General features: G+C 48.4%; 1 protein-coding gene and 1 pseudogene across 3 annotated transcripts in view; both read left to right on the plus strand.

The window, feature by feature from the left end:
* The window catches only part of LOC149443158 (uncharacterized), a 183554-nt gene that overhangs the window by 2703 nt on the left and 153882 nt on the right, over positions 1 to 26969 (plus strand). Inside the window, exons 2-8 of one of the 2 annotated variants that reach the window (XM_089655845.1) lie at positions 485 to 594; positions 916 to 1083; positions 1836 to 2045; positions 2226 to 2459; positions 2539 to 3051; positions 3161 to 3302; positions 3572 to 6100. In XM_089655845.1, the coding sequence (XP_089511971.1) occupies positions 499 to 594; positions 916 to 1083; positions 1836 to 2045; positions 2226 to 2459; positions 2539 to 3051; positions 3161 to 3302; positions 3572 to 4494 (2286 nt within the window). In that variant the 5' untranslated portion in view covers positions 485 to 498 and the 3' untranslated portion in view covers positions 4495 to 6100. Of the gene's footprint in view, positions 1 to 484; positions 595 to 915; positions 1084 to 1835; positions 2046 to 2225; positions 2460 to 2538; positions 3052 to 3160; positions 3303 to 3571; positions 6101 to 26969 lie in introns of those variants that run through there. The other variant, XM_089655846.1, reaches the window with a different exon arrangement.
* Positions 19745 to 23612, plus strand: LOC149443159 (uncharacterized; annotated as a pseudogene). The gene is made up of 9 exons (XR_016306696.1): positions 19745 to 19837; positions 20142 to 20251; positions 20379 to 20513; positions 20645 to 20723; positions 20840 to 21039; positions 21129 to 21317; positions 21425 to 21634; positions 21889 to 22024; positions 22207 to 23612. The product of XR_016306696.1 is annotated as an uncharacterized LOC149443159 (transcript).

Consider the following 26969-nt stretch of genomic DNA (forward strand, 5'->3'; position numbering starts at 1 on the left):
TCACAGCTCCTCCACCCAATGTCCTCCAATCAGTGAGATAATCCAATGACATCACAGCTCCTCCACCCAGTGTCCTCCAATCAGTCCAAGAATCCAATGACATCACAGCTCCTCCACCCAATGTCCCTCCATCCAGAGTCAGCAAAACCTTTGACATCACGCTGATCTTTCAATGACCCCCCATCAATATCCCAGAGCCATTAAAGATGGCAGAAGATCCTAATGATAGTTCCTTGTCTGACCTTCCAGAGCTAAACTAAATGAAGCCAGAAACACAACCCACCCAACATGGAGAATGGGACTTGTGATCCTGGAGGCCAAACTGTATACATCTCCCAGACCCAAGAACCATAGGAAACACTAAACAGTCTGGGGGTCACAGTTCTAAGATCCATACTGACCTTCATATTACCTCCTGATATCCCCATCCTATCATTGTACAACCAATCCAGATCATTCACTCATCAATGTTATCTGTCTACAGGGAAACCTTCATAGATGGCGGCACCAATGAGGATGGAGGAGGACCGGAGTCACATGACTGAGAGGATACTAAACCTCACCCTGGAGATCATCTACCTGCTGACCGGAGAGGTGAGGAGGATTCTGGGAGGTCACATGACATCACTCTCATCTCTATTAATAAAACACAGACCTGACCAGAGAGGTGAGGAGGATTCTGGGAGGTCACATGACATCACACAGACCTGACCGGAGAGGTGAGGAGGATTCTGGGAGGTCACATGACATCACTCCTATCTCTATTAATAAAACACAGACCTGACCGGAGAGGTGAGGATTCTGGGAGGTCACATGACATCACTCTGGTCTAGTCTGGCCAATAGACCATGTTCTTGTAGACATGTAGATGATGTCAGATGATTGATATTGGTTTCTATTTCTCCTGATCTGTAGGATTATGTTGTAGTGAAGAAGTCTAGTGGGGAGCCAATCTCAGGAGGATGGAGCAGGACCCAGAGCCCCACCATGGTGCCTCCCCCTCATTCTCCGATACCTGTGAGGAACAAAGAGCAGAAGATCCTGGAACTGACCACCATGATGGTCCATCTGCTGACAGGAGAGGTGAGCGGTGCCAGGAATTCTGGGACATTCTCCAGTAACAGACAAGGGATGTGTCTGGATGGTGACTGCATCATTGTGTGTGTCAGGTTCCTATAAGGTGTCAGGGTGTCACTGTCTATTTCTCCATGGAGGAGTGGGAGTATTTAGAAGGACACAAGGACCTCTACAAGGACGTCATGATGGACAATCAGCCGCCCCTCACATCACCGGGTAAGAGGAGACTTTATTGGAAAGGAGAGAGAAGTACGGAGGATCCACCTAGATCCCCCATAATCTGATAAACACATAGAAACAATGGATTCAGTCAGTGTGTGTGTTTCCTACAGATGGATCCAGTCATGGGAACCCACCAGAGAGATGTCCCCATCCTCTGTATTCCCGGGATTCCACACAGGAAGGTCACACCATCCCTCACCATCATCAGGTAGATGGATCCAGTCATGGGAACCCACCAGAGAGATGTCCCCGTCCTCTGTATTCCCGGGATTCCACACAGGAAGGTCACACCATCCCTCACTATCATCAGGTAGATGGATCCAGTCATGGGGACCCACCAGAGAGATGTCCCCATCCTCTGTATTCCCAGGATTCCACACAGGAAGGTCACACCATCCCTCACCATCATCAAGTAGATGGATCCAGTCAGAGAGATGTCCCCGTCCCATGAGGGACGATGAGGAACAATTACCGATAATTATGAGTTATATAAAGCATGTGTATTACAATCTTATGTTATCTTATTATATATTCAGAGTGGAATCCTCGGGAGTTATAATATTGTTGTTAAAGAAGAGTATGAAGAGGAGTATGGAGTCATGGAGCTTTCTGATGGACACAAAGATCTCTACAGGGACATTATGATGGAGCCACCTAATACCAGGAACCTACCAGAGAGATGTCCCCGTCCTCTGTATTCCCGGGATTCCACACAGGACGGTCACACCATCCCTCATCATCATCAGGTAGGTGGATCCAGTCATGGGAACCCACCAGAGAGATGTTCCCGTCCTCTGGATTCCTGGGATTCCACAAAGGAAGGTCACACCATCATCAGGTAGTTGAGGAACAATTACTGATAGTATCATTAGGATCTGTACATTATCTGCATTGTTACCATTGATGTCATTTTATTATATATACAGAGTGGAAACCTGAGAGATTCTACAGTTGAGGTTAAAGAAGAAATAAAAGAGGAGGAGGAGGAGGATGAGGATGGGGTGATGGAGGAGTCAGAGATTTCAGAAGAACACAAAGATCTGTACCAGGACACCATGGTGGAGTTATCCAGCAACAGGAACCCACCAGAGAGATGTCCCCGTCCTCTGTATTCCTGGGATTCCACACAGGAAGTTCACACCATCCCTCACCATCATCAGGTGGATGATTGACAATTATTGGTAGTTCTGATTTATACACAGCATGTTTGTTACAATTAATGTTTTATTATATATTCAGAGTGGAATCCTTGGAGAAGATAATATTGTTGTTAAAGAAGAGTATAAAGAGGAGGATGAGGAGTATGGAGTGATGGAGGAGTTTTCAGAAGGACACAAGGATATGATGGAGCCACCTAATACCAGGAACCCCCCAGAGAGATGTCCCCGTCCTCTGTATTCCCGGGATTCCACACAGGAAGGTCACACCATCCCTCACCATCATCAGGTAGATGGATCCAGTCATGGGAACTTACCAGAGAGATGTCCCCGTCCTCTGTATTCCCGGGATTCCACACAGGAAGGTCACACCATCCCTCACTATCATCAGGTAGGTGGATCCAGTCATGGGAATCCACCAGAGAGATGTCCCCGTCCTCTGTATTCCCGGGATTCCACACAGGAAGTTCACACCATCCCTCACCATCATCAGGTAGATGGATCCAGTCATGGGAACCCACCAGAGAGATGTCCCCGTCCTCTGTATTCCCTGGATTCCACCCATGAAGGTCACTCCATACCTCACCATTACAAGGTTAGTGGGATGGAGCTTATAAAACACAGACTCATGGAGATTTCTTATGTGATGTCAAAATAATAAATATATCTTACAGATGATATTTTCTCTCATTTTCTTGATGTAGAGTGGAGATCCAATCGATATAGAATTTGAGGTTAAAGCAGAAGTAGAAGAGACGTATGTGAGGGATGATCAGCAATATATGGAGGAGGCTGGAATGAGGAGGACATTCATAGAGGAGGACACTCCTACAGAGATCAGCACAGGTGACCAGAATATATTCTTCTCTTATCTCTGCTCTGTTATAGCCCCCCCCCAGCCCCCATTGGTTCCTGCTCTTCTGACAAGGTGGTTTAAATGTAGAAGTGCTCTGGGAGGACCAAAGGCCCTTTGACTGAAGAGGGGAGGATTTCCAGCTGGTTGGGACATCCACAGAGAACATCTGCTCCCTCCTATCTCCCTGATCCAGATGGAATCTTGAGGGAAGTGAACTAACCCTCTCCTATCTATTGATGATGTTTTTCTATTTTTCCAGGACCTGCCATGGAGAAACCCTCAAAGGATCATCTCACTTTATCTCCAGGTTGTAAAATGAAAGATGAGGACATCCCAGGAGATTTTGCCGGAGAAAAGACAATGAGCTCCACTATGGAGGGTGGACTTCCCAGTGTGGAGAGACCATGGAATCCTGCTGACTCTGAGCAACCTCGTACTGTGGGGGATGGGGCCGGGGTTCTATGTGCTGGAGAAATGACAATGAGCTCTACTGTGGATGGTGGACTTCCCAGTGTGGAGAGACCATGGGATCCCTCTGACGCTGAGCAACCTCGTACTGTGGGGGATGGGGCCGGAATTCAGGGGGAGAAGACATTCTGCAATCCAGAAAGTGGGGAAAGTCTTAGCTCTGACTTGAATCTCACTGTACATCAGAGATCTCGCACGGGGGAGAAGCTATATGCCTGTTCTGAGTGTGATAATTGTTTTCTTCCTGTATCAGAACTCGTCATACATTACAGATCTCACATGAAGGAGAGGGAGAAGCCGTATTCCTGCTCTGAGTGTGGGAAATGTTTTTCAGATAAGGCTTATCTTTCCATACATCAGAGATATCACACAGGCGAGAAACCATATTCCTGTCTCGAGTGCGGAAAACGCTTTTCACGGAAATCAGACCTTAGTAGACATCAAAAATCTCACACCGGGGAAAAGCCATATGCCTGTCCTGTGTGCGGGAAATGTTTTTCACAGAGATATGACCTCTTTAGACATGAACGATCTCACACCGGGGAGAAGCCGTATTCCTGTTCTGAGTGCGGAAAAAGTTATACGCGGAATTCCGACCTTATTTTGCATCAAAGAACCCATATGGGGGAGAAGCCTTTTTCCTGCACTAAGTGTGGGAAAGGATTTTCTCTGAGATCAGATCTTGTTTCACATGAAAGATCTCACACACAGTAAAGTCCATGTCCATGGAAGTCCAATCTTACTGTCCATTAGATACAGAATGCCAAACATAGGAAAAGCTGTTTTCCTGTCCTGAGAAATATTATGCATGTAAATGATACCTTGTTATACATCAAAGACCCCCACAGGGGGGAAACCATATTCCTGCCTGGAGTGCGGGAAATGTTTTTCACAGAAGTCTTGTCTTACCAGACATCAGAGATCCCACACAACCCTCGAGGTGTATTAGTGTCCTGAGTGCGGGAAATGTCTTCTATATCAGGGGTCTCCAAACTTTTGAAGGAAAGGGCCAGTTTACTGCCTTTCAAACTTTAGGGCCGGATTGTGGCCAGTGGGAGTAGAAAATGCCCTAGGCTTGGTGGTCAGTGGGAGGAACAGTGTCCTATCGTTGGTCTCGGTGGAATAATCAGTTCCCCATTTCTGGTATCAGTGGGAAGAACAGTGCCCCATCACTGGTGTCAGTAGGAGAAACAGTGCCCCGTCGCTGGCGTCAGTAGGAGAAACTGCCCCGTCGCTGGTGTCAGTAGGAGAAACAGTGCCCCGTCGCTGGTGTCAGTAGGAGAAACAGTGCCCCATCACTGGTGTCAGTAGGAGAAACAGTGCCCCGTCGCTAGTGTCAGTAAGAGAAACCGAGCCCCAGTGGGAGGAACAGTGCCCCATTGCTGGTGTCATTGGGAGGAACAGTGCCGCGTTGTTGAGATTAGTGGGAGGAACAGTGCCCTATCGCTAGTGTTAGTGGGAGGAACAGTACCCCATTGCTGGTGTCATTGGGAGTAACAGTGCCGCGTTGTTGGGATCATTGGGAGGATTAGCACCCTATCGGTGTCAATGGAAGGAAATGTGCCCCAAGGGCCAGATAAAAGCAAGCAAAGGGCTCAGTTCGGAGGAATCTGTTAAATATGGATGATATGGAAGAAACATTTTATAAGGAGATTAGAAATCACTAAAGACTTCAAAGTTGTGTCTGGCTCCCTCTGCTAGGAGAGAGAAGGGGGGGGGGGGTCACTGATGGTTGGGTCCCTCTAGCAGTGTAGTCTGATCTTCAGCAGAAGCTTCCATGGAGGACATCATGGTGAGAGAGAAGAAGGGGAGGTCACTGTTGGTTGGGTCCCTCTAGCAGTGTCTGATCTTCCCTGACCTTCAGCAGAAGCTTCTATGAAGGACATCATGGTGAGGGAGAAGAAGTGGAGGTCACTGCTGGTTGGGTCCCTCTAGCAGTGTCTGATCTCCCCTGACCTTCAGCAGAAGCTTCATAGGAAGACATCTTGGTGAGGGAGAAGAAGGGGAGGTCGCTGATGGTTGGATCCCTCTAGCAGTGTCTGATCTCCCCTGACCTTCAGCAGAAGCTTCATAGGAAGATGTCATGGTGAGAAGGGGCTAGAGATATTGCTCGTAGATGAAGAGAAGGGGAGATCATACTACAGGGCATTAGAACTGACTATTTCATTGCAGTGATTATCAGCCTTCACAAACGGCTTCATTTGCTTGAAATATGCCATTTTCAGATGTAACATTTCATATTTACAATAAAAATGTTAACACATCCTTGTTAAGCATGAACAAAGGACAAATAAATATTTTCTTTTTTAAAATCATTAAATTCTTTGTAAGTGGATTGATAAGAGGTTGCGCCTCAAACCTATGACCCTACTGCTGCCAGGTAGAAGTGCTAACCACTGCGCTGCCCAATGTGATCCACTATGATGATGACCTTATGGTCTCTGGACAAAGGAGAAGCATTGAACCTGATCCAGCAGATGGAGAACAGAGGATGGACTATACGCTGAGATACAATCTAAGGACCTACCAAATTCCTGGGAACTCTGTGGACTGGGCCATAGAGGAAAATTCCCAAGAGTTGCAGTTGTGGGATTCTGGAGATCATTCATCCCACACCTTGGACTGATCCTGAGGCCCATCAGTGGTGTTTTTAGGCTCCCAGGCAGCACTCACCGATCAACGGAGGCTACTTCCTTGACTGGCCGCTTGGCTCCTCCTGTCTACCAGCTCCAGCCTGTGCGTGCCCTGCAGATTTGGCATCCACCGTTCTCTTGAACCTCGGATCTCGTATAGCAGAGACTGCTGCAAGCAAGCCTACAAACACAACGGCTCGTGTGTGCCACTGCCACACCTGTGTCACTTCTGCCGGGGGGCGGCGCTGCCCCCTTGAAAAATGCCACCCAAGGAAAATGCTTTGTCTCACGGTAAATACGCCCCTGAGACCCATATGCAATGTAACCAGAAAAAAGGCTGAGTTTTCATGGGTTTCGGAATGGCAGACCACCTTCCTTGCTGCTAAGGAAGCCAATTTGCAGTACCGGAGACTGGACCAGGGGTGCCATTTCAGCTGGAGGTAGCTCGCTCAGCTCTGTACATTACAATGTGAGACAGAACATGCGACAGTACGATAACAATACAATGTGATACACGGGGGGTTCGAGGGCTGTCAGAATGAGTAGGGGCATGGTCCATTGGCTCTTCATCCACACTCACCTTAGCTGGGCATCTGTGAACAACGGCATCCTACAACCCAAGTACTAGCACAGTCCTACAGGAGACCACAATTGAAGGATTCAGTCAAGACGTAGACTTGAAAGCTGTGGCAATGACTCTTCAGGAGACTTCTTCTCAAGTCACTATCTATAATGACAGCTGGGAATTTTCTTTTTTTTTTAATGGACCACTTACAGGCCAAATGACTGGAAGGTTCATTGAAAAGTAGAATTGGAAGGCAAGGTCTACATCTGGAAAGAAGCCCAGTCCCACACCTTAAAACTGGGTCATTGTGAGTCATGTATGTCCCTAGTAACAGATTTCGAGAATTACAACAGAGTGGGAGATAATATTGCCAAGGTGGCTGCAGTTGTGCCGATTGAAACAGCAGAGGACCCCAATTAAGTGCAGTATATAAGAAATTCTTTATTAAAAATCACAAATGGCATGTCCTTCCTAGCTCCTGGTTATGGGTAGATGTATCTTCTGATATGATGTTCATGGTGCTTTGTTTTCTTAGACCTGATAAAGGGAGCTACAAGTCCCAGAAACTCGTTGGGTTGACTTGACAGCTCGTTGGGTTTCTGGGACTTGTAACACCCTTGACTTGACAGCTCGTTGGGTTTCTGGGACTTGTAGCTCCCTTGTCTTGACAGCTTGTTGGGTTCTGGGACTTGTAGCTCCCTTGACTTGACAGCTCGCTGGGTTTCTGGGACTTGTAGCTCCCTTGACTTGATGGCTGGGCAGTTTTTAAAAAAAAAAATGGACCACTTACAGGCCAAATGACTGGAAGGTTCATTGAAAAGTAGCATAGGGAGGCAAGGTCTACATCTGGAAGGAATCCCACTTCCACACCTTAAAATTGGGTCATGTATGTCCCTAGTCCCAGATTTCGAGAATTACAACAGACTGGGCGATAAGATTGCCAAGGTAGCTGCAGCTGTGCCGATTGAAACAGCAGAAGACACCGACTAAGTGCAGTATATAGGAAATTCTTAATTAAAAATCACAAGTGGCATCTCCCGCCTTGCTCCTGGTTATGGGTAGATGTACAGTATCTTCTGATATGATGTTCATGGTGCTTTGTTTTCTTAGACCTGATAAAGGGAGCTACAAGTCCCAGAGACTTGTTGGGTTTCTACCAGTTTGACTTCCTTGTTTTGAGATCAATAAATCTTTACTGGACTTATAAAGGTCACGCAGCACTCTCATCTGTTCTACATACATAGGTATTTCAAGTTAAGGTCCACGGGTTGAGGTTCCCCTTTAAAAAAAACCTAACAAGGAGCAGAAGACCTGTGCAAAGTGACTGAAGGAAGCTGCCATCCTCTGACCTCTGAACCAAATACAAGTGCTGAAGCAATTAAAGTCCAGCTCCAGGCTGAGTATAAATTCTTTCCTTCCGGGGCTTACCTGTCCAACACACAATGTCCTGGGTCCTCTTCTCTCTGGGTCAACAATGGGTGATCATGAATACTGCATAGAAATGACATGACATGTCCCCACTGGGGTGTGTCTATGACACTAATGGGTCACAGGAAGTGGGTTATGTCACGATCGCAAGATCGCCGCCACCAACATGCGACAATCCCACGACCGCTGCCACCAATATGTCACAATCGCGGCGTCAGACCCCAGACCTTCTCACCAAACTCGTGCCTGAAGGACCGGCCGATCTAAAACCGCTATGTGACATGCGTGGCAATGCCACACCCAGCTACACCCTACACAGCTATTTTCCAGCGAATGGATTTCAATCTGTGCCTGCAGCCTGGATGCGCTTGTTACTGGGTTGGGTTAATTACGCAACTAACCCTTCGCTGCCACCACCCCTTTTTGTACAGAGAAAGGGGAAACTCTCTTTATCAAATATACACTGTAATGGTTGAAAAGTCGTCTGTCCAATATGGTCACCGCAGGCCGATTGGGCAGAGGATTAAACAAACACAGTAGCGTCTCTTTAGAGGCAGGAATTCGTAAATTGCAATTAAGTGCTTTAGAAACAGTTTAACACTTTCAGAAAGAAAGATTTATTACTAAAAGAGTCAAACAGGTGCAATAAAATATTTACAGAAAAAGATGTAATTAAGATATATATAATATATACAAAGAACCATAGCACAGCAAAGAGATATCAGAGAGGAAGTTAAAGGGTTAAGTTACTTGTCAATTAAGCCTTAGCCATAAGCAGATCCAAGTTTCAGGGCAAAGGGTCTCCCTAGGTGGTATATTGATGTTACAATTGGGAGATGTCTTCAACTTCACTTTTTAGGCCTGCTAGCCTGTGTTTTAAAGTCCCCCAGCAGGGGGGTGGCTCTGAGTAACTGACCAATACTCTGTTTAGGGGGGGATCGTCGGGCGGACTCTGAATTAGAACCAACATCTTCATAATCCATGATATGAAACATAGGGGACACACTGACCTGAGGAATGCTCATTTAATTCTGTCACCTAAGCTGCTAGGTTTTATGAGGTTACAATCTCCTCAACTCCTGTGTAAAGCTGCCTTATCTCGGTTACGAAGTGAGAAATTACACATGTCCTTGGGCAGCTAGTCTCTGTCTCTCCTGGGGGGCTTTGTAGCTCTGGGCCCCCTGCTGCTCTACCTGCCAGTGACCCTTTTAACACACACACATCTGTCACTGTGCCTCTCAGGAAGGGAGGGGGAAGGAAAATGAGAGACACAATATATACTCCGTACCAAGATGGAGGTGCCTACAAAATGGTTGAACTGCGTACTTCACTGTGTTTTGCACAGTTTTTGCGACACCTCCCCTCCAGGTGGTAGCATGGGAGGGAACTACAATTTCCCTCCTGACGCAACCGACCTCTGTCCAGAGGTTCACCTTTGGTTGACCTGGTACCGCTACACTGCGGGAGAACCGAGTTCTGTCTGACAGGGAAGCCGTTCTCCCCCAGGAACACTGCTATGCCGACCAAGTGGTGGTCATGGGTGGGCACCAGTCGGCTGTGGCTGTCCAAATACCATTGCCACTGCCGGGGTGCCCACCTGTTCACAGAGCACTTTGGCTGAGGGGGGTCAACTGCTAACATATTAATATGTAGCTTCTTGTCGAGGTAAAGAAGGCGATTCCCCTCTCCCACCTTCTTCCTAAGGCCCAGGACTACATCTGGCCTGAAGGTAGTAGCACCTGTGTGCACCAGAACCAGACAGGTGAATTCTGGAACTCGCTCCCAGTGGGGTCCGCAGGTACTGTTAGGGATCCAGGTATGACCAGAAATGTGTGGACTAACACAGGGAAACACAGGCTCCAGGTATAGTATAAACAATACAATTTATTAAAGACTAAACAGTACATAAACGCAGTGCAAGACTAAACATAAACACAGTGCAACCAAACCTCCAACAGATAACAATAAGAACAATACTAAGCGTAGTTGGGCAGGCCGGGTCGGTAGCAAACGGGCAGGCAAGGTACAAGAAGCAGGCGGAAGCGTAGTCAGGAATAGCCGAGGTCAGGACAGGCAGAGTTCATGCAGAGTCAGGATTAAAGCAGAATCAGGATCAGGCAGGAAGCAGACAGGATGCAGGTACAGGGGCTCATGGGAAACATACACCAAGGCCCTGATCACAGGCCTGGCCATTCCTTAAATACACCTGCTGTAATCAGCCTCAGGTAATGGCTCATTGCAGGAGTGAGCCTCTGGTTGCTGAGAGCACCCGCTGGCCAGCCCTGGTACTGCAGCCCACAAGGCAGGTGAGTCCCACCACGGGCAGGTACAAGGAGCAGGCGGAAGCGCAGAGGCACGTCAGGCGGGACAGCAGGCAGAGGCACGTCAGGCGGGACAGCAGGCAGAGGCACGTCAGGTGGGACAACAGGCAGAGGCACGTCAGGTGGGACAGCAGGCAGAGGCACGTCAGGCTGAGCAGCAGGCAGAGGCACATCAGGCGGGACAGCAGGCAGAGATACGTCAGGCAGGACAGCAGACAGAGGCACGTCAGGCGGGACAGCAGGCAGAGGCACGTCAGGCAGGACAGCAGGCAGAGACACGTCAGGCTGGGCAGCAGGCAAGGCAACGGGCACCGGGCCATCAGGCGGAGCAGCGGGCATTAGGCCATCAGGTGGAGCAGCGGGCCATCAGGCGGGGCAGCGGGCACCGGGCCATCAGGCGGAGCAGCGGGCACTGGGCCATCAGGTGGAGCAGCAGGCAAGGCAGCAGGCACCGGGCCATCAGGCGGAGCAGCAGGCACCGGGCCATCAGGCGGAGCAGCAGGCAAGGCAGCGGGCACCGGGCCATCAGGCGGAGCAGCGGGTACCCGGCCATCAGGCGGAGCAGCAGGCAAGGCAGCGGGCACCGGGCCATCAGGCGGAGCAGCAGCACCAGCCCATCAGGCAGAGGCACGTCAGGCGGGACAGCAGGCAGAGGCACGTCAGGCGGGACAGCAGGCAGAGGCACGTCAGGTGGGACAGCAGGCAGAGGCACGTCAGGCGGGACAGCAGGCAGAGGCACGTCAGGCTGGACAGCAGCCAAGGCAGCGGGCACCGGGCCATCAGGCGGAGCAGCGGGCACCGGGCCATCAGGCGGAGCAGCGGGCACCGGGCCATCAGGTGGAGCAGCAGGCAAGGCAGCGGGCACCGGGCCATCAGGCGGAGCAGCGGGCAAGGCAGCGGGCACCAGGCCATCAGGCGGAGCAGCAGGCAAGGCAGCGGGCACCGGGCCATCAGGCGGAGCAGCAGCACCAGGCCATCAGGCGGAGCAGCAGGCACCGGGCCATCAGGCTGGGCAGCAGGCAAGGCAATGGGTACCGGGCCATCAGGCGGAGCAGCGGGCACCGGGCCATCAGGCGGAGCAGCAGGCACCGGGCCATCAGGCGGAGCAGCGGGCAATAGGCCATCAGGCATTGGATCGTCTGGCTCGACAGCGGGCATCGGGTCATCTGGCATCAGGTCATCTGGCTCGACAGCAGGTACCGGGTCATCTGGTTCGACAGCGGGCACCGGGTCATCTGGCTCGACAGCGGGCATTGGGTCACCAGGCACGACAGCGGGCACCGGGTCATCAGGCATCGGGTCATCTGGCTCGACAGTGGGCACCGAGTCATCTGGCATAATAGGACCATCAGGCTGGGTAGACACATCAAGCTGGGTAGGGTAGACTGGGTCATCGGGCATCAGGGTATCAGGCTGAACCACGGAAGGTGGGTTCTCAGACGGCAGGCTGACCGGTTTGGATACTGGCAGGATGGTATTGGTTGGAAAGAATTTTCGCTTTTTCCTGGTTTTAGTTACTGGAGTGCAGGAAGTAAGCGCAGGTTTTTAAGTGGATAGAGCAGCTGTAGGCAGAGAAGAGCTGAGGGATGGAACAAAGGAGGGAGCAGTTGCTACAGAGGACTTCTTTACAGGGTTAAAGTTAGAATAGGTGCAGCGAGTGGGAGCAGGGGACTGACATGTGGTAGTTAGCAGAGTATACTGGGCCGTCACTGGGGGTGCTGTCGGGACTGCAGGAAGAGTGCCTTGAGCAGAGGAATGACGTTGCAAGCTGACTGAGGCTGGGTGCAACAAGTCTGACCATGTCTGCAGTATGGGTTGAACAAAGCTCAGCTTACACAAAGCCTGTCTGGTCAAAGACTGCACTGCGTTTATACAACCTCTTAGCACCTGTTGTGAACATGCAGAATAACGCTCCAAGAAGTAATCCACATCATCCTCCAATAACCACACCAGGGCTTCTATCTGGTCTGCACTAAATGGCGGCAAAAAGTCATCCTTGCATTCGGGGGTACCAGATGAAGCCAACTCTGCACAAACCTGAATCAATGGTTGCACCTCAGAGAACTCTGTGCCCTGATCTACTAGGCAATGAGCGATCCTTATGCATTCTAGTAGTTGATCCCTGGTATACTCCTTCAGAGTCTGATAAGCATAATCTCTGTCATCAAAGACTAGCAGAGACAAATACACCACCTCATCAAGATGCATCCTTCCCAGCAACAATAAGCCAAGATGGCTTCCCTGTGCAGCCACTTCTGGTCAGGAATGGCCTTGGTGTTCTGCTAGGGATCCGGGTATGACCAGAAATGTGTGGACTGACACAGGGAAACACAGACTCCAGGTATAGTATCAACAATACAATTTATTAAAGACTAAACAGTACATAAACGCAGTGCAAGACTAAACATAAACACAGTGCAACCAAACCTCCAACAGATAACAATAAGAACAATACTAAGCGTAGTTGGGCAGGCCGGGTCGGTAGCAAACGGGCAGGCAAGGTACAAGAAGCAGGCGGAAGCGTAGTCAGGAATAGCCGAGGTCAGGACAGGCAGAGTTCATGCAGAGTCAGGATTAAAGCAGAATCAGGATCAGGCAGGAAGCAGACAGGATGCAGGTACAGGGGCTCATGGGAAACATACACCAAGGCCCTGATCACAGGCCTGGCCATTCCTTAAATACACCTGCTGTAATCAGCCTCAGGTGATGGCTCATTGCAGGAGTGAGCCTCTGGTTGCTGAGAGCACCCGCTGGCCAGCCCTGGTACTGCAGCCCACAAGGCAGGTGAGTCCCACCACCACTGGCAAGTCCATTCCTGACAGGTACCTTCATCCAAGATGGACAGTCCTCGTTACCTGTTAGCATCCAGGACACTAGTTCCTCCAGTTTCCTGTCTGCTAGGTCAGTCACAGGTCCAGCTGAGCCATGATAGTTGCATCCAGGCGTCCTACCATAGCCAGCGGCACCCACGACTAACGTAACCTGCTTTTTGGCCTGGGGAGCAGACCAGGCCACAACTGCCTCAGTCTCCCCATGCCCAGACCTCCGGGGGTCTCTTCCTACCGGTGTGTTCCAAAACTGAACCACTGACCTGCTCCTCTGACAGTTACCCTTCTCGACTGTCAGGCTATGCACGGGCAGTTGGTTCCTGACTAGTGACAGGGGCCAAAATTGCTCTTCCCAGATGGGGCCGAACACCGCAAGGCCCCTAAAGTGGGAAACTGCACCCAGTTCCACGCCCCATTGCGGGCCATTCCTGACCGCTGGAGAGGTGGTCGGTGCGTTCTCAACCCCTACTAGCCTTCCCGTGGATTTAGGCAAGCCACATGGGGTAGCGAAGGCTGGCTCGTCTTGAGCCTGCTGAGTTAGAGAAGGTGGCCCATACCCCTTGCTCAAGTCCATGATGGTAAAACAGCGGGCACCCTCTGGATGCTCCATGTACTCATGGCTCCTGGGCATGGGGCAGGCCACAACCACATGGCTGGCGTTCAGTTTTCCAAGGTCCTCAGAAAGCCTGGTCATCGTATCCTGCTTGAGGACCGCGACTACCGGGGATGCCCAGACTCTAGCTGACCCCTGGATTCCTGACTGTGCCATTCCCTTGGTCTCTGTGCCCCAGTCAGCCTGCACCTCCTGAATCCGGACACCATCTATCAGAGGCATTGCCAGCAGCTTCGGAACCTGAGGGGCAGGAAGGGGTGATTGGATCTGAGGACTGCAGCCCTCTCTCTGTAATCCAAGCATCCACCCCAATAAGGCCCCTTGCACCCCCAATCCAAGCGTGCTGTCTCTGCCTATGACATCCGTCTGTCTGCCTGTTGACACACCATGACAAGTCAGATCAACTGACAGGCTTTCAGGCTTCCAGCCCCCTGGGGATAGGCCATTAGTCCTGTCAGGCCTGTGTTGACTCTTCCCAGCAGGGGAGTTCACACCTAGCCCCAGGCGGAAATCCCCATATGAATGGCTTTCCAGAGCTGCCTTACTCGTGGGACTACAAGTCACAGCTAGATTACCTCTGAAGCTCCTTTGTGAATCACTTTTCAATGCTGCCTGATGCGTGGAACTACAAGTCCCAGCCGGCTGTTGTGTACCCTTCTTAGCAGGGCAACTCACAGCTAGCTGACTTCTGAAGTTCCTTTGGGAATCACTTTTCAGTGCTGCCTGAGGCGTGGAACTACAAGTCCCAGCCGGCTGCCTAGTCCTATGCAAGGCCAACGGCTGGGCACTTATCAAGGCACAATCTTTTGGGCCTGGGCAAGGAACAGGCCTATCCAGACCATCCCCTTGCTCAGCCCCCAGAGACTGTACCTCTGCCCCCATCACAGCACTGTGGGTGACCCCCAAGAGTGAAAATACATCATTTGTCTCATCATGAATATCATAATCAGTGTTAGCATTACCAACCGTACCATCAACAATACTGACATTATCAACGACATTACTGACTTTACTATCAAGGTTACTGACATTATTAATATCATCCCCATTGTCATCACAACCATTATCAACAGTCACGTTCATAATATCAATGACACATGAGTTCGATACCTCCCCAGGCAAGGGGATTTCTTCTCGTTCTCCAGCTAATGGAGAACCCTGTAGCCCCACTCCATTCCCAGCCCCCTCCCTCTGTCCATCCACAGGTGGCCCAGACATTACCCCAATATCTGCCCACAGTACCTTGGCATGTCCAGAGAGTTCCAGGGGGCCCTTCTGGGTATTCTCGGCAGGGGCATAATAAGAAACAAGAGTGCCTAGGTCAGCACCCAACAAAACAGGTGTGGGAATTTCATCCGAGACCCCCACCTCCCTCATCCCCCTCCCCGCATCCCAGTCTAGGAATACCTTTGCACAGGGTATGCATGAATGGGTCCCCCCAACTCCTGTGAGGGTAAGGAACTTTCCTGAGATGAGGTTCCTTGGCTCAATCACCTCTGATCGGATCAAGGTGACTTCGGCCCCAGTGTCCTGGAAACCAGTTACGGACTGGTTGCCCACGGTAACTTGCTGCAAGTTGGCGGGGGTTACCCGCATCTTCCTGTGAACGAACAGCACAGAAGAAGAGTTGCTGGCCGGCTGGCCAGATGATGTCGTCTGCTTCTGCTCAGGACACTGCGTCCTGAGATGTCCGGCTTTCCCACAGGTGAAACATCTGCGGGTGTCAGGCAGGGATGGCTTGGCTCCAAGCGCTGCAGGTGTGGGCGGAGGGGAAGCTTGACTCACCGAAGTAGGAGAGATTGCTAGGGACGATTTCCCCCCTTTCCAGCTGTTTGGAAGAACCTTGCGAGGGTCAGGCACTCACGTGTGGACAAAGGTATCTGCCAGATCTGCTGCAGTAGATGCTTTAGTAGATGCTGGCTCCCTCTCCAAGACGAACTGTCTGACGTCAGCTGGGCAAATGTGCAAAAGTTGATCTCGTATCATGAGATCTTCCAAAGACTCATAGGAGTCAGCGTTCAGTCCCTTAGTCCACTGTCGGAATGTGGTGCGTAAGCGACTTGCCACATCCGTGTAAGAGTCCCCAGGTCCCTTCTGCATGGACCTGAACCACTGGGGTCATCTGGTACTTCCGGATGTTAGCATCTTTTAAAATTTCGGAATCATCGTCTTGCCCCTCTGGCAATTCAACAAACGCATCCAGGGCCTTGCCTCATAGCCCTGGTGTCAGATACCGAGCCCATTGAGTTGGGGGCACATGGTACTGACGGCAAGTTTTTTCAAATGACAGTAAGTACGTGTCAATGTCACTGTCTTTTTCCATCACTGAAAACTTGGCTGCGCCCACGGAAAGAGTGGCGTCCCTGTGCTCTAGGGCCCCGAGGTTCTGATCCGGTCGCTGTGGCTGGAGCCTTGCCATCTCCAGCTCGTGCCGACGATCAGCTTCCCTCTGCACCATCTCTCTCTCAGCCTGGCGTTCCGCAGTTTCTCTGTCAGCCGCTGCTTGGCGTTCCTCTCTCTCACCCTGGCGTTCTGCAATTTCTCTGTCAGCCGCTGCTTGGCTTTCCTCTCTCTCAGCCTAGCATTCTGCAGTTTCTCTGTCGGCCTGACGTTCAAGGAACCACAGGTATGCCTCAAGATCTGTCTCCATGAGGCGTTTCAGGGCTTCCTGCATCTGAGGAGAGTCTCTGCTGGTTACAGGCACTCCGGTGTTGGCCCGCTCAGGCGGTGGTGTGACGATAACATTCGGTGATCTTCCAGTGTCAGTCTTTGTATGCCCATCCTGTGAGGCCGTCTCTGAGCCACTGGAAATGTGGGTAGCGGGAACCCCTTCAGGTTCAAGTTCCCCCGAGTTCTGATCTGCTCGGATATCATACTCCACTAGATCACTAATCAAATCTTCACGATTTTTGTGACCGACATCCAATCCTCGTGAGGTACATTCTGCCTTCAAGTCACCTTTGCTCATTTTCTCGTATTCTGCTACACCAGGCATAATTGCAAGCAAAGATAGAATAGGAAAGTAGGAAAAGGCAGGAGCTGTTGCTATATGTCTCTATATATATATATATATATATATATATATATATATATATATAAAATATGCACCGCTTGTTTCTAAGGACTGTTTCCACAAAGGTTACAATCCTTCAGTGTAGACCCAATTTTTAACACTGCACTGAAGCTCTTAATGCAATTATCCCACGTACGCTGCCAGCCAATATGTCACGATCGCAAGATCGCCGCCACCAACATGCGACAATCCCACGACCGCTGCCACCAATATGTCAGGATCGTGGCGTCAGACCCCAGACCTTCTCACCAAACTCGTGACCGAAGGACCGGCCGATCTAAAACCGCGATGTGACGTGCATAACAATGCCACACCCAGCTACTCCCTACACAGCGATTTTCCAGCTAATGGATTTCAATCTGTGCCTGCAGCCTGGATGTTACTGGGTCGGGTCAATTACGCAACTAACCCTTCACTGCCACCACCCCTTTTTGTACAGCGAAAGGGGAAACTCTCTTTATCAAATATACACTGTAATGGTTGAAAAGTCGTCTGTCCAATACGGTGACCGCAAGCCGATTGGGCAGAGGATTAAACAAACACAGTATCGTCTCTTTAGAGGCAGGAATTCGTAAATTGCAATTAAGCGCTTTAGAAACAGTTTAATACTTTCAGAAACAAAAATTTATTACTAAAAGAGTCAAACAGGTGCAATAAAATATTTACAGAAAAAGATGTAACTAAGATATATATATATATATATATATATATATATATATACATACAAAGAACCATAGCACAGCAAAGAGATATCAGAGAGGAAGTTAAAGGGTTAAGTTACTTGTCAATTAAGCCTTAGCCATAAGCAGATCCAAGTTTCAGGGCAAAGGGTCTCCCTAGGTGGTATATTGATGTTACAATTGGGAGATGTCTTCAACTTCACTTTTTAGGCCTGCTAGCCTGTGTTTTAAAGTCCCCCAGAAGGGGGGTGGCTCTGAGTAACTGACCAATACTCTGTTTAGGGAGGGATCGTCGGGCGGACTCTGAATTAGAACCAACATCTTCATAATCCATGAAATGAAAGATAGGGGACACACTGACCTGAGGAATGCTCATTTAATTCTGTCACCTAAGCTGCTAGGTCTTATGAGCTTACAATCTCCTCAACTCCTGTGTAAAGCTGCCTTATCTCGGTTACGAAGTGAGAAATTACACATGTCCTTGGACAGCTAGTCTCCGTCTCTCCTGGGGGGCTTTGTAGCTCTGGGTCCCCTGCTGCTCTACCTGCCAGTGACACTTTTAACACACACATCTGTCACTGTGCCTCTCAGGAAGGGAGGGGGAAGGAGAATGAGAAATGAGAGACACAATATATACTCCTTACCAAGATGGAGGTGCCTGCAAAATGGTTGAACTGCGTACTTCACTGTGTTTTGCGCAGTTTTTGCGACAGGTTGAATGACGATGAATTTCATTCAATCCAGGAGGTTGATCACTGCCCCAAGAATAAGAGACCAGGGCAGTTGTGCCACAGACTGTTTTTTTTCATGTCCACACCAAACTGCTGGCTTCCATGAAGCAACATACTACACCTATTCCACTTATGTCTCTTCCATGAGTCCAACCAGCACATCAACCACCCTCCTAGTCTTTCCCTTTTCTTGTGACCTTGTGACTGGAAACATAGGACTATGTAATGTAATATGTACAATATTTTGTCCCATATTGATCCCCCTGAACCCTAGCAACCCAGAAAATCATTCCCCCCCTCAGGTTTTTCTTTAGGCATCCTTCCAAATAATGTCTGCTGCCATCATGGGACTCCTAGCAGGACCTGGAAGTTCCACCTTCACATATTTGCCCTGCTTGCCCACTTCCCTATTTTTCCATACTGGGATCCTCTGCTGTATCTTTCCTCTTTTACCCGGCGAATCCTCCACCACATCCTGGGGATCAGGAGCCATTTCCAACCTTTCTTCTCTGCTGGGGTTCTTCATGTTCCTATACCAGAGGTGGGACATGCTTAAATAGGAGAGGTATTTCCCCGTCTCATCTGTACTGGTGTACGGGGCCCCACCCTGATCTTACTGGATGCAGTACAAGACGACTGCCTTCTGCTGGGTACATTTGAGGCAGACAGTGAGGGAGAGACTCACCATCACCCAATCCACCACTGCCTGAGTCTTCTTTGGATGAATGGGGACATCGCAGGGTTTGCAAAGCCACACCGGAAGGTTTTCATTAAGGTAGCTAATTTTTTCTCCAATTTCTCCCAAGCAGTGTCACATAATGAAAAACTGGAGCTTAATTATGACCAAATCTGAAATATATTTTGCTGAAAAACCAAAGGTGTGAAAATCTCTCCATTTATCCTGATCACTAATATATTTCTGTTCCCCTTGGTGGGAGTGGAGGTGACCCATCCATGAGGACATACAGTCCATACACACCCAGCACAAGGCCGGGGTCACACTACCAGATGGTTCTCGGGGCTGCAGTTCCTCTGAGCTCCACAAGGTGGGGATCTCACTTCTATCCAGACAGGAAGTCTCTATGGTAGACAGGAAGTGATGTCAAGTATAAATAGGAAGTTTCAGTGAGCGGTGACTTGGGAGGAAGTAGAGAAGAGACATTGTTGGAAGTGGCAATAGAGGAGGTAATAAGGTCTTATTTTCTGTTTACACCCAGTAACCCCCCCCCCTCCCGCCTTATAAAAATTAAAGCAAATGAGGCCAGAAGCAAAACAAACCCAACATAAAAACATGGAATTTGTGCTCAAAGAGGAGTAAGAGACCATGAAAACCATAGCAAACACCAAGCAGACCGAATTAAATATGTTCTCTCTGGTGGCCACAATTCTAAAATACACACCGACCTTCATATGGCCTTCTGATATCCCCATCGTATCATTGTACAACCAATCCAGATCATTCTATGTCATCAATGTTGTCTGACTACAGGAAAACCTTCATAGATGACGGCACCAATGAGGATGGAGGAGGATCAGAGTCACATGACTGAGAGGATACTAAACCTCACACTGGAGATCATCTACCTGCTGACCGGAGAGGTGAGGAGGATTCTGGGAGGTCACATGACATCACTCTCATCTCTATTAATAAAACACAGACCTGACCAGAGAGGTGAGGAGGATTCTGGGAGTCTAACATGATGTTCCTATTGGTTCCTCAATACAGAGATTTCCTCTTCTGAAGTCAGGTGATCATATGACCATCACAGTGCCTCCATGTGACTCCCTAAACCCTGAGAGACACAAAATGCAGAAGATTCTAGAAGTCACCAAGAAGATGATGGAGCTGCTGACAGGAGAGGTGAGTGGTGCTGGGAATTCTGGGACATTCTCCAGTAACAGACAAGGGATGTGTCTGGATGGTGACTGTATCATTGTGTGTGTCAGGTTCCTATAAGGTGTCAGGGTGTCACTGTCTATTTCTCCATGTAGGAGTGGGAGTATTTAGAAGGACACAAGGACCTCTACAAGGACGTTATGATGGACAATCAGCCGCCTCTCACATCACCGGGTAAGAGGAGACTTTATTGGAAAGGAGAGAGCAGTACGGAGGATCCACCTAGATCCACCATCATCTGATAAACACATAGAAACAATGGATTCAATCAGTGTGTGTGTTTCCTACAGATGGATCCAGTCATGGGAACCCACCAGAGAGATGTCCCCATAGTCTGTATTCCCGGGATTCCACAGAGGAAGATCACACCATCCCTCACCATCATCAGGTAGATGGATCCAGTCATGGGAACCCACCAGAGAGATGTCCCCGTCCTCTGTGTTCCCGGGATTCCACACAGGAAAGTCACACCATCCCTCACCATCATCAGGTAGATGAGGAACAATCACTGATAGTATCGTTAGGATCTGTACATTATCTGCATTGTTACCATTTATGTCATTTTTATTATATATTCAGAGTGGAAACCTGAGAGATCCTAAAGCTGAGGTTAAAGAAGAGATAAAAGAGGAGGATGATGAGGATGGGGGGATGGAGGAGTCAGAGATTCCAGAAGAACACAAAGATCTGTACCAGGACACCATGGAGGAGTCATCCAGCTACAGGAACCCACCAGAGAGACATCCCCTTCCTCTAGATTCCACACAGGTAGGTCACAACTATGCAGAACCTAATCAGGTAGATGAGGAACAATCACTGGTAGTTCTAATTTACATGGCATGTTTGTTACAATGAATGTTTTATTATATATTCAGAGTGGAATCCTCGGGGATGATAATATTGTTGTAAAAGAGGAGGATGAGGAGTATGAAGTGATGAAGGAGCTTTTGGAAGGACGCAAGGATCACTACAGAGCCATTACAATGGAGCCACCTAATACGAGGAACCCAATAGAGAGATGTCCCTGTCCTTTGTATTCCTGGGATTCCACACAGGAGGGTCACATCATCCCTTACCATCATCAGGTAGGTGGATCCAGTCATGGGAACCCACCAGAGATGTCCCCGTCCTCTGTATTCCCAGGATTCCACACAGGAGGGTCACATCATCCCTTACCATCATCAGGTAGGTGGAGTTGAGGGTCGGCAACATAAAGTGATGGAACACTCTGAGATGTGGAGACGATGTGTGGACTCTACAAGATGAGATGTTCTATGTGATCTCACAGCATAAATCCTTCTATGTTACAGATGTTTTTTCTGCCATTCTGTTGGTTTAGGGTGAAGATCTGATGAACATGAAAGTTGAGGGTGAAGTAGAAGAGACGTATGTGAGGGATGATCAGCAATATACGGAGGAGGCTGGAATGAGGAGGACATTCATAGAGGAGGACACTCCTACAGAGATCAGCACAGGTGACCAGAATGTATTCTTCTCTTATCTCTGCTCAGTTCCCGCCCCTCCAGCCCCCATTGGTCCCTGCTCCTCTGACAAGGCGGTGTAAATGTAGAAGTGATCTGGGAGGATCCAGATGGAATCTTGATGGAAGTGAACTAACCTTCTCCTATCTATTGATGATGTTTTTCTATTTTTCCAGGACCCACCATGGAGAAACCCTCAAAGGATCGTCTCACTTTATCTCCAGGTTGTAAAATGGAAGATGAGGACATCCCAGGAGATTGTGCCGAAGAAAAGACAATGAGCTCCACTATGGATGGTGGACTTCCCAGTGTGGAGAGACCATGGCATCCCTCTGACTCTGAGCAACCTCGTACTGTGGGGGATGGGGCCGGGGTTCAGGAAGAGAAGGAATTTTCCTGTCCTGAGTGCGGGAAAAGTTATTACTCTGAATCGAATCTTAGTGTACATCAGAGATCTCACACGGGGGAGAAGATACATTCCTGCTCAGAGTGCAGAAAATGTTTTTCAAAGAAATCAGAACTTGTTATACATCAGAGATCTCACACAGGGGAAAGGCCGTTTTCCTGCCCAGAGTGTGGGCAATTTTTTTCACAGAGAACAAATCTTTACAGACATCAGAAATTGCACACGGGCGAGAAGCCGTATTCCTGCTCCGAGTGCGGAAAATGTTATACACGAAAAACAGACCTTGTTATACATCAAAGATCTCATACGGGGGAGAGGCCGTATTCCTGCCCTGAGTGCGGGAAAAGTTTTTCACAGAGATCCCATCTTAATGCACATGAGAGGTCTCACTCAGGCGAGAAGCCGTATTCCTGTCCTGAGTGCGGGAAATGTTTTTCACAGAAGTCCAATCTTACTGTACATCAGATATGCCACACGAGGCAGAAGTTGTTTACCTGCCCTGTGTGCGGGAAATGTTATCTACGGAAATCAGCACTTGTCAAGCATCTAAAAATCTCACACGGTGGGAAAACTGTATTCCTGCTCTGAGAGGAAATGTTTTTGGTCTTGTCAGACATCAGAGAACCCACCGAACCCCCGAGGTGTATTAGTGTCCTGAGTGCGGGAAATGTCTTCTCTATGGATGACATGTTGCCGTACATCAGAGATCTCACACTGGGAAAAAGAAGAGAACATGTGGCTGAGCGCTCCTCTGATCTTTATCATGGAAGAAACACTTTATAAGGAGATCAGAGATCACTAAAGACTTCACAGTTGTGTCTGGCTTCCTCTGCTAGGAGAGAGAAGGGGGGGGTCATTCTTGGTTGGGTCCTCTAGCAGTGTAGTCTGATCTCCCATGACCTTCAGCAGAAGCTTCCATGGAGGACATCATGGTGAGAGAGAAGGAGGGGGGGGGGGGGTTACTGCTGGTTGGGTCCCTCTAGCAGTGTAGTTTGACTTCCCCTGACTTTCAGCAAAAGCTTCCATGGAGGACATCATGGTGAGAGAGAAGGAGGGTGGTCACTGCTGGTTTGGTTTTCAGATGTAACATTTCATATTTACCTGATAAAATGTAAATATATTGACTTGTTTAGTATAAAACAAATGCAGATTAAATATTTTTTATTCTTAATCTCATGATATTCTCTGTAAATTGATTGATAAAAATCTTCCTTCAGATTTGTGTGATGAAATGTTCTTCTCCTTTATTCTTTTCTCTAACACTACAAGTAGGGCCCATCCTGTAGGTTTTAGTCTCCATCTTGTGTCTTAGTAGTTTGGTGTTCCCAGCTTGTCCTTGTTGGAACAGCCGACTCTCCCCCTTCTCATAGATCTCAGGATGTCTGTAGTATACTCCAATGATAAGTCCATCAGTCCATAGACCCATCTATCATTCCTCCCGTAATTCCTCCTCCGCACCATCACCTTGTTGGAACAGCCGACTCTCCCCCTTCTCATAGACCTCAGGACGTCTGTAGTATACTCCAATGATAACTCCATCAGTCCATAGACCCATCAATCATTTCTCCCGTAATTCCTCCTCCGCACCATCACCTTGTTGGAACAACCGACTCTCCCCCTTCTCATAGACCTCAGGACGTCTGTAGTATACTCCAATGATAAGTCCATCAGTCTATAGACCCATCTATCATTCCTCCCGTAATTCCTCCTCCGCACCATCACCACCTCCAACCACAAGATCATCTTTCTTCCTCACTTTCACATCACATCTAACATAGAGAAACCCCCCTCCATCTTTTCTGTGATGACCTCAGGGGTAAGAGCTCTACACCGAGTTCACTATAGTTAGAAAACTAACCCTAACCATAGTGATTACCGCTAACCCGAACTCTGACCCTTGGTTCTAATATTTCATTGTAACCCTAACACATAATCCTAACCCTTACATTTAACCCTAATCCTAGACCTTAACCCGAGCTCATACCCTAACACTACCTCTTAAACTTAACCCTAGCTCTAAACCCTTACCTCACCCCTAACCCTAAGATGTAACCCTAATCCTAGCCCTTACCCTAACCCTAACATCTAACTCTGGCCTGTAACCCTAACTCTAGCCCTTAACATTTAACCTTAATCCTAACTCTTAACCCTAATATCTAACCCTAGCCCTTAACCATAAGCCTAATTCTTAACCCTAACCCTAACAACCTACTCTAGCCCTTAACCCTAACACTTTCCCTAGCCCTAGCTCTTAACCCTTATATTTGCCCATAGCCCTAACCCTAACGCTTAACCCTTTCCTTAACATTTAACCCTAGCCCTTAACCATAGCCCTAACTCTAACCCTATATCTCAACCCCTAGCACTAATCCTTAATCCTAACATTTAACCCTAGCCCTCACCCTAACATTAACCAAAGCTCTTAACCTTATCTCTTAACCTTAACCCTTACCCTATCATTTAACTCTAACCCTTTCCCTTCACCCTAATGCTAACCCTTAACCCTAACCCAACCTCTTAACCCTAGCTCTTAACCCATATCCTAGCCATTAAGCCTAACATTTAACCCTAACTCTAGCCTTTAACCATAACATTTAACCCTAACCCTTATACATAACCCTAACTCTAACCCTAACATTTAAAACCTAGCCCTTAACCAAAACCTTAACCTTAGCCTTTACCCTAACCCTAACATTAAACCCTAATCCAAGACCCTAACTCTAGCTCTTAACCTCAACTTTTACCCTAACCCAAGCACCTTATGAAAGTCTTTAACCCTAGCCCTTACTTTAACATTTAACTGTTACTCTAGCACGTAACCCTAACTCTTATCCCTAACCCTAGCCCCTAAACATAGCCCTTAACCCTAAAATGTAATTGTACCCCTAGCTCTTAACCATAACACTTTACCCTAACCCGAACAGTTAACCCTAACCCTAGCCCTTAACCATTACCCCAACCCCTAACCCTAGCCCATACCCTAACAATTAACCTAAACCCTAACCTGACCTCTTAACCCTAACATCTAGCCCCAACCCAAATCCTAACCCTTAGACCTAACCCTAGCATTTAACCCTAGCACTTAATTCTAACATTTAGCCCTAACCTTGAACCAGAATCCTAGCCCTTAGACCTAACCCTAGCATTTAACCCTAACCCTCGCTCTTAATCCTAATTTATAACCCTAACCATAACCCTTAACCCTAGCTCTTATGCTAACATTTAAACCTAGCCCTTAACCATAACCCTATTAACTCTAACCCTAGGCCTTAATCCTAACATTTAACCCTTGCTCTTACCCTATCCCTAACATCTAACCCTAACCCTCGCTCTTACCCTATTCCCAACATCTAACCCTAATCCTCGCTCTTACCCTATCCCTAACATCTAACCCTAACCCTTGCTCTTACCCTATCACCAACATCTAACCCTAACCCTCGCTCTTACCCTATTCCCAACATCTAACCCTAATCCTCGCTCTTACCCTATCCCTAACATCTAACCCTAACCCTTGCTCTTACCCTATCACCAACATCTAACCCTAACCCTCGCTCTTACCCTATTCCCAACATCTAACCCTAATACTCGCTCTTACCCTATCCCCAACATCTAACCCTAACCTTTCACCATAACCCCAACTCTAACCCTAATTCCTAACCCTAGCACTAGTCCTTAATCCTAACATTTAACCCTAGCCCTCACCCTAGCATCTAGCCCAAGCTCTTAACCTTAACCCTAGCCCTTACCCTAACCCTTTACCATAACTCTAGCCCTTAACCCTAATATTTAACTGTAACCCTAGCTCTTAACCCTAACCATTAACCCTAGCCCTTACCCTAACCCAACCTCTTAACCTTATCCCTAGCTCTTAACCCATATCCTAGCCTTTAACTTTAACATTTAACCCTAATCCTTGCCCTTACCCTAACCCTTACTTTATCTCTTAGCCCTAACATTTAACCCTAGCCGTTAGCCCTAACCCTTAACCCTGACTCTAGCCCTTAATTGTAAAATTTAACCTTAACCCCAACCCTAGCTCTTAACCTTTATATTTACCCATAGCCCTAACCCTGACTCTAGCCCTTATCCGTAACATTTAACCTTAACCATAACCCTTACTCTTAATTCTAACCCTGGTTCTTAATAAAACATTTAACCCTAGCTAGGATGCAGGAGATATGGAATGAATAGGAAGAGATCTCATCCAATAACACGTGTCTATAATGCCATAAAGGTGATCCACCAATCAGTGCAGAATACCTCGATGGACTACAAGATCACATAACGGAATGGACCTCAAGGTCCTCATTAGGACCTCCTGGAGACAACCTGCCAGACAGGACACCCAGAATGTTTCTTCTTTGCATAATCTTCAGTGTCTCCAACCAATACCAGAATCCCCAACAATGGCTCATATGCCGAACAATTTACGACTACAAAAGTCCTTCCCATATTTCTCCAAACATTGATGAAGAACAGATGCTTGACTGGATTAAGATCTGGAAAATTTGGAGTCAACACCTCAAACTCACT

The sequence above is a fragment of the Staurois parvus genome, unplaced genomic scaffold (assembly GCF_062004578.1).
Source record: "Staurois parvus isolate SC_StPar_1 unplaced genomic scaffold, SC_StPar_1.0 ptg000874l, whole genome shotgun sequence".
NCBI lineage: Eukaryota > Metazoa > Chordata > Amphibia > Anura > Ranidae > Staurois > Staurois parvus.